Raw genomic sequence first — 12062 nt, forward strand, 5'->3', positions numbered from 1 at the left:
ATCTTCTCCTTTGAATTACTGAGTTTCATATAGTTCATTGATTTTGATCTTCAATAATTCCACACAAAAAAAACAGATATAAAATTATTTTATTGAATTAACCTGGACTTCTAAGTGAAAATAAGAATTATAGAAATGAATAAAACAGCATTTTTGCGCCTGTCCCAAGTCAGGAGCCTCTGGCCTTTGTTAGTCTTGTATTATTTCAATTTTAGTTTCTTGTGTACAATTTGGAAATTAGTATGGCGTTCATTATCACTGAACTAGTATATATTTGTTTAGGGGCCAGTTGAAGGACGCCATCCGGGTGCGGGAATTTCTCGCTACATTGAAGACCTGTTGGTGACCTTCTGCTGTTGTTTTTTTCTATGGTCGGGTTGTTGTCTCTTTGGCACATTCCCCATTTCCATTCGCAATTTTAAACTATAATAATTTAAACATTTTTCATTTTGATAATTTTTAAAGTCAAGTCTGTGTTAAATTTTTTGCAGGCTCCTCACAAGACAATAAAATACAGAGCATTTGCTGATACAAAGACAAACCAGTACTTCGGAATAAATGCTGACACAGGAGATGTGTATGTAAAGAGGTCACTACAGTTAGACACCCAAGAAAATTTCCAGGTAATGAGGCTCCTCATGGGGTTTTTGCTTATGTGATTACTTGACTATTTTTATTATTTGATTATTTGATTAGTAGACAAAATATTTTATGATTATTTGATTAGTAGACAAAATATTTTATGATTATGTGATTAGTAGACAAAATATTTTATGATTATGTGATTAGTAGACAAAATATTTTATGATTATTTGATTAGTAGACAAAATATTTTATGATTATGTGATTAGTAGACCAAATATTTTATGATTATGTGATTAGTAGACAAAATATTTTATGATTATTTGATTAGTAGACCAAATATTTTATGATTATTTGATTATCTTGTTTAAAAATAATAATTAATGATTATGTGATTATATTGGCAAAAAGATTGTGATTTTGTGATAATATTGACACACCCCTCAGCAATGCTGTTTACTAAAACCTTGTTTTATAGATGTTTGCTACTTTGTTTCAAAATAACAAAATACTGGTATGAATAAATAGTATGTAAATAACAGAAATTGGTTTCACAAAAAAAAAAAAACATGAACAGTTCAGTATACTTACGATAAATCTTAGTCAGAAGTTTCTTTGTGAAATCGACTCCAGAACTAAAAATGCAAAAAAAAATGTCTGTGTATTCTCATAGATAGTTCTCAGAAATTGAGAAATCAGAGAAACAAAAATAGAAAAAATTAGAAAATAAACACTAAAATTAACTTTTTATTTTGTGATTTTTTCAGATGTTTGTACAGGCATATGACGAGGGAACACCAAGTAAAGTTTCCTCCCAGAATGCAACGATTAATATTATTGTATTACGTAATAAATATGCACCTGCACCTACACAACTAGAGTTTAATGTTCTGGTTCCCGAGACTGCAACCCTGTTAGAAAATGTTCAGATAGTTACATTCAATGATGCAGACACTGATGTGAGTATAAAAAAAAAATGGTATTAGGTAAAGGGCTATTCCATTGAATCGTAGGGGGTATGTTTCTTCTCAACATTAAATTAAACTTGAGTTGGAAGGGACTTTTAAATGCCCCACAACAACACAGTTTTTATCGCGAATTTTCTGCAAATCCATCTGTACACACAATGTGTATGATTGACAACCTATGTTCTAATATGAAACTTTCTTTTTACCCTCAGAAATTTTAAAAAAGAAAAACCATTAAAATGAGAAGTGTTGGAATTCCATAGCAATTCCACCCTTCCATATTAAATTAATGGAATAATCCTTAAAATGATATTTGTTAAGACTATCAAAGTAACTTTTTCTTGTGTAGCCAAACTTTATCTTTAGTTTGTAAATAGAAATACAAGTTTTTGTGAAACTATCATGAATTCATAAAATATAATTTAAATGTAAATTTCATAATACTGTGAATTTGAAACTTTCTTTTCCATTATATAGCAACCATATGGCAACCTGACTTTGTCCGTCATTGGAGATGGTAATGTAGAGTTATACTTTGACTTTCGTCAGATTAAGGATTCTAGCCAAAACGATGCGGCTCAAATCAGAGTGAAGACTGATTTAACAACAGCTCCCTTAGACACATATACGGTTAGTGTAGGATTTCACAGGTTTTTAATCAAAAATATTTTAGCCACACATTTGTCAATGTTAAAGAAATGTTTAACAATATCCAAAATTGGTGAAATTTTCTACTCACAAAACTTACATATACATGTATATTAAATTAATTCATTAGATTTTTATAGTTATTGGATAATTTATGTTTATTTTATTATTTAGTGTTAGATTTTCTTCAATTATATATTTAAACTGAAAGTAAGATTACACTTAAAAAAATCTGAAGTATTGTTAATTAAGAAATAGTTTCGTGCATAATAAATTAAATTTTTAAAACAAAACGAGATTAGTTATTGTGAATTTAGGAAAATCTGCATTTAGATAAATGTATCAGATATCAGAATGTGAGTATTTATAATTGTCATTCTCTCTCAGTCACATTATTCCCTTTGATATAAACCTTGTAATAATTTCTAAACTTACAGTATTTGAATTGACATTTTTATTTGTTTTTGCAGATGAGAATTCAAGCCAAAGATGGAGGTACCCCAGCAATGTCTGGTACTGCTGTGGTTGTCATCAAAATAAATAGAAATTTGTTCCGACCTGTCTTCGCTCCAACATTCTATACCAAAACAATTAGCGAATTAACAGACCTTGGTGAAGTTATCGTCAAATTAAATGCCACTGATAATGATATGAGAGTAAGTTTTATATTGTAAAAAATTGACCAGAAAAAAACCTGTAGAAATTACTGTGGATTCATTTATTTTTATGGGTACCAAATTTGGTTGTTTGAAAACATGCATTTTTTGTGTATATTTGATTTCGTGGTTTTGCCAAAGTCTGTATTCAAGACTATAGAAAATGTGCAGTTCTTTGAATATTTGGTTCACCTGTACCAACCAAATCCACGAAAATTGGTATCCAAAAAAAGATAATTAATCTATGGGACTTTTATATGGGTAGATATACAATGTAGCTGTACTGATGAAAACCTAAAACCAGAAATATTTTCTCTCTTTTAGGCAATTTTTATATAATTTTTATGAAAGTTAATTATGAATGAAATTCAATTTTGAAATACTTAAATTTAGAAAGCAATTATTGAACGATTGGAAAAAATAAAAGGAACACAAGCAGTGAAAGTTCAAAAGTATTTTTTTTTATGTTTATTTCAGTCACCCAACAACATAACCAGATATCTGATGAGTAAAGATAGTGGTAGCTTGGAGGCCAGTAATTACTTTTTAGTTGATTATACGACTGGTGAAGTAAGATTACGACAGTCACTCATGAATGACCCCAGTAAGAGGGGATCTTATAATGTGAGTATAAATATTTCCTTTATTGAAGAGTGAAAATCAGAAAAAAAAAGTTTTATAGAAATTTCTGAAACTTTCAGATAACCTTCAGATAAGAATTATTATATAAAAATTGCACCGATTAATACCTGCAAGATACTAAAAGTGAAAAAGACCAGATTGTTAAATTTAGTCTACTTCTACAGTTAAATTTATTGATTATTTTTGTCTAGTTCGATGCTGAAGCCACCGATTTAGGATCAACACCACTAACAGGAAGTAACACTGCTCAGATAGCCATTACAGTAAACAGAAATCGTAATAGTCCAATCATAAATAACTTGGATAATACCATTGAGATATTCCACAATAGAACTGGAGATGTTTATGATGTGGCAGCATCAGATGCAGACACTGTTGTAAGTATATACAATTATTCAATCCAATTCAATTCAAAAATTTAATTAAAAAATTCATTCAAAATTCATTCAAGATTGATTCAAATATTCAAAATTCATTCAAAATTCATTCAAGATTGATTCAAATATTCAAAATTCATTCAAAATTCATACAAAATTCATTCAAATATTTAAAACTTGAAAAATTCAAAATTCATACAAAATTCATTCAGATATTTCAAATATTCAAATATTCAAATATTCATATATTCATATATTCATATATTCATTCATATATTCAAATATTCAAAAATTCATATATTCAAATATTCAAATATTCAAAAATTCAAAAATTATTCATATATTCAAATATTCAAAAATTCATATATTCAAATATTCAAATATTCAAATATTCAAAAATTCAAAAATTCAAAAATTCACAAAATCAAAAAATCAAATATTCAAAAATTCAAAAACTCAAAGATTCCAAATTCAAATCAAGTCAATTAAATATTGGAAAGCACAATTATTCAAGAGCAAGACATTATAAGACGTTATGTACTGTATTCCTTTGTTTTTCTGATTTTATTGAGAATTGTATTCTGTTTTAGCATACTTTTAATCCAGTTTATTTTTGTTGTAATCCTAATTTTCACTAGTAATCTCAATCAGTAAATTGTGTAATAGAGACCTTTACTTATCGGGTAAAGTTTACTTAGCTTCACCTGTTTTCTTTTTTTAACAATAGACTATTTTCAAATTACTGTCTTCTGACTCCAGAGAGTGTAACTGTTTTATAAATAAAAATAGTCTGTGGTCTCTTTTGAGAGTTGTCACATTGGCAATCATGCCACATCGTCTTACTGTAAATTCAGAAATCATTGTGTGCATTTTTTAATGCGATTTTTGAAAAATGAACAAAAATGTGAGATTAGTTATTGCAATGACAGAAAATCTCATTAGAGATATTTATATCAGATATCAGAATGCTATTTTTGTGAATAATCACACTGTCACATTATTTGCATTAATAAAAACCTCATTATAATTCCTGAATTTATAATATTTTTCTATTGAAAATGACAAGATTAACTTATACAGTGATTTCAATATGTGTATTCTTGTTACAGCTTCATTTGTCAATATTTGAAATAGAATATTTGATTTCCATGTTCTTGACGATTTCTTTTTTCAGGCTCCTTTCAACACAATTGAGTATGATATCACTGGTGATGACGGTGCCGAATTAACTTTCAGAATAAACTCAATTACAGGAGTGATCTCCCTTGCTACATCTATTTTCCCACTGACGACAACAAGTTATAAGGTAAGATTTTTCTATCAATGGGGGCCTCGGTGGCCCAGTGGTCTAAGTAGTTACTACTGTAATCACTAGTCAGTCGACATTTATAGTGATGTCATATATATTTTCTAATGATGTAAAAAACTAATTTTGGAAAACATGTTATTTCAAGAAATTGCAAACAAATGGAAAATTATTCAATTTGAGAAATTTGAATTGTCCAAGAAAAATGTTTGAGTAATCGTTAAAGAAAAAATCTTTGGAGTTCATTGATTCTGTTGAAATAGTTACATAAATTATTGTTTTGTGTTTTTATGGCATACGAAAAGAAAAAAAGTACTTGTTCAATTGGAAGGTAGAAAAATATGACATTCTTTTTGGTTAATGAGATATCAATATATTTTTAGATCAGAGTAAGAGCTAGAGATGGTGGTGTTCCACGTTTGGAGGATGTTGGAGTGTTAACTGTAAATGTAAAGAGAAACTTCAATGTTCCTGTATTTAATCAGAGTTCTTACACCGGTACTGTACGAGAAGATCAGGACATTGGATCTTCCATCATACAAGTTCTTGCAGGAGATGTAGACTCTGATGTAAGTCAGTCTAATATAATTATTTGTTTGATTCAGATTTTCAAATATTTTGGTCTCATGCATCTCTACAGAGACATTGTTTGGAAAAATTGCTGCGTTTCATTTTTGTAAATTAAGTGAACTGCAACCAAATGTTATGAAACTTATATATATACACAATGCTTATTACTACAAAAGTCAGATCAAATTTGAATGGCTTGGCTTCACTATTACCATTCTTGAGTTATGTTTTTTTATAATTTTATATGTAAGTAAGTTCATCATTCTGTTAATGTTTTGAATGGTAACACAATATTATTTTTTAGAAATTCATCCTCAGACAAATTTTTCTACAAAACCATTTTAACGCAACTTTTTCATAAAATTCCTTATAATCTTAGAGTGGGCTTGTTTGATTTCGAATTCTATATTTGTTTTTATGGCAGACATATTTTATTTGAATTTACCATGTATTTCAGTCACCATACAACTTTGTAAACTACAAGATCGATGGAGGTGATGCCAGATTTTTAGTTGATCCCTCAACTGGATGGATTACTGTTAGAAGAACACTTACAGGAGAAACACAGACTACGTTCACAGTATGTTTATAAGAGTTCTATTTTGTTGCCTTTTGAGGGAAAAGGGGGAAGGAATTGTAGGTGATTTAAAAACTAAATTCTTAGAGGTATGATGGGGTTTTTAAATTCAGTTAAAAAAAAAATCAAACTTGCAAATATGGTTTGTCATAATAAACTGGCTTAATATATTCTTCTTAAACTAGACTCCCGTTTTAAATGAACTGAATAAGACCCCCGTTTCAAATGAACTATCACTAATCTTTATGATTTTTCTTTTCAGTTTAATATTTATGCCGAAGATGGTGGCACTCAAGCAGGCAGAAGTCAGAACATACCTGTGACCATTACAGTTCAGAGGAATTTGCAGACGCCAGTATTTAACAACCTACCAAACAGTATCAGAATACAGCCAACACAGTCTGGGACTTTCTTCACAGCAAATGCTACTGATGATGATACAGTGGTAGGTATTAATAAGGCCATGTGATGTAAAGCCCGTATACATACACATTCGTTATTCTTATTATACTCAACTCACATGATTTAGTATCTTGTAGTCGATTTCACCTAAAAACTTGCGAATAAGATTGGTTGTAAGTCATGAACAATACATAGTACTTAAGATTAATTTTAGTTGTATTTTTTTTTGTGAAACCAACTCCAGAAGAAGCTTTGTTTGAGATCCCTGCTATTAGTATAAGTTAAAAAAAATCTGATTTTTTGTTTAATTAAATGATCTTAATGAGTATGCAATAAATGTGAAATTAAAAAAAAAATGTTTTATTTCATTAGAAAGCATGTAATGTTCGTATAGTTATAGTCAGAACTTTAGAGGATAACAAATATTCCTAATTTACTTGGTAAATGAGAAAATATATTTAAAAATCTCATTTAAAATATAGAACTACATAAAAAAGATATTGATCTTAAAAGGCAAGTTCTGTAAATTTTTAAAGACATCTTAATCAATATGGGTATTTGTATACTGTAAACCAACTAATTTCGCGAGCGATTTATTGTCGCGAGTAGAAAAATAACGCGAATTAAATTTGTCGTGAATATGTAAACTTTGGATCTTTCCTTATTTAACTACATCAAGTTAATAAGAAAATCGCAAAATTAAATTTCCGTGAAATGGACCCGAAAGGGCTAAACGCGAAATAAAGTATCCTAGAAAATAAGTTGGTTTACAGTATGTTAATTGCTGTTGACAGAGTCCATTTGGTACTGTGAGTTATAGCATCATAGGTGATGAGTCGTCTACCACACTGTTTACAATCAACCAGAATGGCGGAGGTATAGCAGTCATCGGCAATCTGCAAGCTGATCAAGGAGAATACTATCAGGTATTGAATAGTAGATTGTTTTTAATTTGTTAGAACATTTATGAAAATGTTTTATATATTTATGAATGTGTTGTTAAGTAAATGTATTATTACAATTTTTATAACATTGTTATGTGTTAGAGCATGGTATTTGAAATAGTAATATTTACAATTTTATAAACATATGTACACAAAAAAAGAGAGAGAAGAAGAAAAAATGATATTCACGTTGAAAAAATAAGGTTTGTGGATATTTGTCCGCTGTTATTAGTTAACACAGATGTCTCTCTAAAATTTGATCTTGCTAGAGACAATGTATGATGTCACATAGAAGAAGAGCTTGTTTATTGATATCAATAGGTCAGAGATTATAAAATGTTTAGTCAAGAGTTGTTGAATCTCAAATAGCAAAAGAGTTTATATTTGCTTGAATTGTTTTGGTGTAAATTGAAGATGCAGTATCTATTTGTTATTTTATATTTCATTTGAAAAAATATATTTTATAAAATTTTAAGTCAAGAGTTGTTGAATCTCAAATAGCAAAAGAGTTTATATTTGCTTGAAATATTTTGGTGTAAATTGAAGATGCAGTATATTTCATTTAGAAAATAAATATTTTTAAGTGAATTCAGGTTACAATCATTGTAAATAAAAATGTAAGGAACAAGTTAACTTTAAACAAAACATGATTGTTACAGGTACGAGTGGTAGCACAAGATGGAGGAAGCCCACCTAAGTCTGCTACTGGTATCCTGTTGGTGAATGTGACTCGTAACCTGAATGCTCCATTTTTCACACAAACCAGTTATAATGCAGATATCCTGGAAACTCAAACACCTGGTGTAGAAATAGCTGATGTCAATGCTAATGATGGGGATAATATAGTAAGTGGAAATAAAACTTATATTTTTTGCATATACAGTGCAACCTGTGTTATCCGATACATCAGGGGACTAGAAAATAATGACAGATTAAGCAGGGTGTCGGATTACTCAGGTTTTTCTGCAAGGATAGGTATATTTTGGGACCATGATAATGTGTCAGTTAAAGCAGGGTGTTGGAATAATCAGGTGTCGGATTAGTCAAGTTGCATTGTACTTTATTGAAATGATGAAAGCAATAGTTTTTCAAGAAGAGATGTACAGAAATGAATGTTTTGCAAACCACAATAGGTGGAAGTTTGAAAACATAAATATATTCTGCATCGTTACAACTCTATACAGATGTTTTTCTTTTTATCTGATTTGTTCTCTTTTTATGCCCTTGCTGGAATGGAGGGTGCATAAAGCTTTACCCTTGTCTGTACGTACGTCCAAAAATTGGTTTAAATTCTCTTACTTTAGTTGGCCTTAACCAAACTTATACTCAAATGCTGATTACCATAAAACACAGATCAAGTCTGAATTTGGATTGTGTCACTTTTACAGTTCTCTAGTAATTATAAAAAAAAAGATGTGGTTTGATTGCCAATGAGACCACTATGCACAGGAGACCATATGACACAGAAATTAACAGATGTATACCACCATACAAACTTCAAAAATGAGCAAAGCCCATGTCCCTTTGTAATGTTATATGCATTTTTTTTGCAATAGGATAAATGTTGCTATGTAACTTTTACAAATTTGTTGTTGTGTTTATTTTGAACTTTTATTTAAGATTCCTAGATTTAATATACACGTATATACACATGGAAAAAAGTATTGCTATTGCAACACCTTGATTTTTTAAAACTACTTGAAAAATCAGTCTCTTATTTTGGATGGAATATGATAAAATATTTGTAAAATAATATTGAAACGTAGTTAATGATGACATTAATTGGCATTAAAACGAACAAAAAATTAATGAAAAAAAAAGTTTTATCTAACAAAATTTTTTATAACAAAATGAAGTGTTTTTGGTACAAAAAAAATGCATTTTACAACTTTTGCTGTAGTCGAACTTTACAATGTCAGACATTTCAAAATTAATCTTTAGATGATTGTTCACATCATGGTTGATCGTTATACGCCAAAGAATTTGTGCGCAGCCTCCATTCAAACGGATAACCGCATCTTAACGTCTTCTGATTCCTGTCATAAGTCGACTAATTTGTTGCTAAGGTAGCAGCAACCATTCTTGACGAAGGGTATTGTTTATTTCATGACGTGTTTGAACTGGGATGTCCTTTCGTGCACTTTACGCCCAATAGTGTACCATATATGCTCGATATGGTTCAAATTCGGACTATGATTGGGCCAAGGAAGATAAACCGAATTCCATTGGAACAATGGATCTTCCTCCACGACGTCAATTTCCAACTTTGGCGAACTCTGCACTATATTGGATACGCGAATCTGTGTGTCTGTTCGTAGCCAAAGGTCCCCGAAATTGTATTATCGCACGATAACCAGTAGCGATGAACCAATCTCGAGCAGTTCTTGTTTAAAGGCTCCTGTATGGTCATCACTCTCTTTTTAGGATTGTATTGTTTGCAATGGGTTTCCTTCCGACCAACCTTCATTATGCTTGATATTCACTAGCAGATGTTATAGGGGGTCTTCTTGACCTCGGAAGGTCTTTAACATCGTTTCTTGACTGATTTTTATTCTCAAAACGACTTCTACTGGAATGGTGATGACCAACAATATGTGCAATTGTCACAGCAACATACCTGCTTCCCTCATGCTGATTATCTGCCATCTTGCTGTAGTTATGAGTTGTGGATGACCAATTACAAGGTCTCAATCACATAAATTTATAAACTTGGTTATTTTAAGTGTTAAAAACAATGAGGATAAAAACAGCTGTTTTAGTGTTTACGAGTACAGTACCTGCATGTGCAGATAAGAACTGATAGAGTCGATATTTATTGATTAAACTCAGGTGATATTTGAATAATGTTTAATTAGTTCTATTTCAACAAATTATTTAACAAAAAAATTAAAAGTGTTTTTTTAATTTGAATTTCAATTTGGTGTTGCAATACTTTTTTCCATGTGTATACATTGCTTACATTGAACACATTTACAAATATGCGAATAATATTACCTTTACACATGACAGGCACCACACAATGAATTAGAATACACATTAGTCGGAGATGTCAAGGACTCGACCTATTTCCAAGTTGATACTAGTAATGGAAAAGTGTCTGTCAAACAGTATTTGATGGCTGATGCAGATAAAACACTGGTTTATACGGTAAGTTGAAAATATTCTACTATACTGTAGGTTCTTTTTATTCATTGTATACCAATTTTCGTGGGTTAATATACTTAGTATAGAGAGATTGGCAAAACCACGAAATCAAATATCCATAAAATGCAAGTTTTCAGCAATACACGAAAATTTAATGAATCCACTGACTATCTTTTTCTTTATACTGAAGATAATCAACTCTTTAAAAATGAGCTGAAAAATGTTTTTGTAAATTTAATTCCTTCATATTGAATTAAACGTTGGAATTGTGGATGTGTCAATGGAAATGGATTTAACATGTTTAAGTTTAATTTGATTTACAAAGCATAAAAAGGCTTTTATTTATATCAGAAATTTCAATTTTTTAAAGTGTTCACACAAATTGCATTTTCTTAAACTGTAAAACAGACATGATTTTTCTTCCCTCAAATAGAAAATACTTATTGTTACTTGTTACTTTAAATTAAAGATTTTGCTGATCAACACAGGATGATAAATTTGCACACCAATAGTTATACAAGATAAACAAGAATTTCAGTGTGAGGCTTAAATAGCTCTTGAAATTTATTTTATGAAATGAAAAATTACCTATCTAGATGTCAAAATGTATTGTATACTGATAAAATTTTTGAAACATTTAAACATTTGAAAACTTTTTCTGCAGTTCACTGTCACAGTCAAAGATAAAGGAACACCATCTCAGGCTGGTACCAATACTGCTACTGTCACGGTAACAGTCCATCGTAACTTGAATGATCCACAACTAAACCTTCTCGATTCTGTCAGAATTGATAGGACAATTAATAACGACTCAGTTGTGACAACATTCAATCCCACTGATTTAGACGACAGGGTATGTATATTGTTATATTAATCTTTGAAATATACCACCTTTTTTGTGGGTTGCAGAAAATCAATTATAGGCCATTGTAACTATGTATAATACCATTGATGCAAACAACAGGGTATACATTGTGGCATTTTATATTGTGAATTCATTATTATTGCAGGATTTCTATTTCAAAGGTAAAGTCAACCATGAATTTAAATATTCAGCATTTAAGGTGGTACCCAACACCGTCACTAAAATTAATTTGGCTCGTTTAATTTTCCTAACATTTTGACAAAGTATTTACTTTGACCCTGTGAAAAAATGTAAAAATTTCAAAAAATTTGAACCAACCCTTTTATCAGAAAAATTACACTGGTTATATAGCAGTTTGACAAACACCAATATTGATCATTG

General features: G+C 30.0%; 1 protein-coding gene across 1 annotated transcript in view; it reads left to right on the top strand.

The window, feature by feature from the left end:
• Positions 1 to 12062, top strand: part of LOC139489809 (uncharacterized) — a 204321-nt gene that overhangs the window by 42140 nt on the left and 150119 nt on the right. Inside the window, exons 41-54 of the mRNA XM_071276656.1 lie at positions 492 to 623; positions 1350 to 1541; positions 2028 to 2180; positions 2669 to 2854; positions 3332 to 3478; positions 3688 to 3873; positions 5048 to 5179; positions 5563 to 5748; positions 6207 to 6329; positions 6589 to 6771; positions 7523 to 7654; positions 8332 to 8517; positions 10682 to 10819; positions 11481 to 11669. Of these exons, the coding sequence (XP_071132757.1) occupies positions 492 to 623; positions 1350 to 1541; positions 2028 to 2180; positions 2669 to 2854; positions 3332 to 3478; positions 3688 to 3873; positions 5048 to 5179; positions 5563 to 5748; positions 6207 to 6329; positions 6589 to 6771; positions 7523 to 7654; positions 8332 to 8517; positions 10682 to 10819; positions 11481 to 11669 (2265 nt within the window). The remainder of the gene's footprint in view (positions 1 to 491; positions 624 to 1349; positions 1542 to 2027; positions 2181 to 2668; positions 2855 to 3331; positions 3479 to 3687; positions 3874 to 5047; positions 5180 to 5562; positions 5749 to 6206; positions 6330 to 6588; positions 6772 to 7522; positions 7655 to 8331; positions 8518 to 10681; positions 10820 to 11480; positions 11670 to 12062) is intronic.

This window comes from Mytilus edulis, chromosome 9 (assembly GCF_963676685.1).
Source record: "Mytilus edulis chromosome 9, xbMytEdul2.2, whole genome shotgun sequence".
Classification (NCBI taxonomy): domain Eukaryota; kingdom Metazoa; phylum Mollusca; class Bivalvia; order Mytilida; family Mytilidae; genus Mytilus; species Mytilus edulis.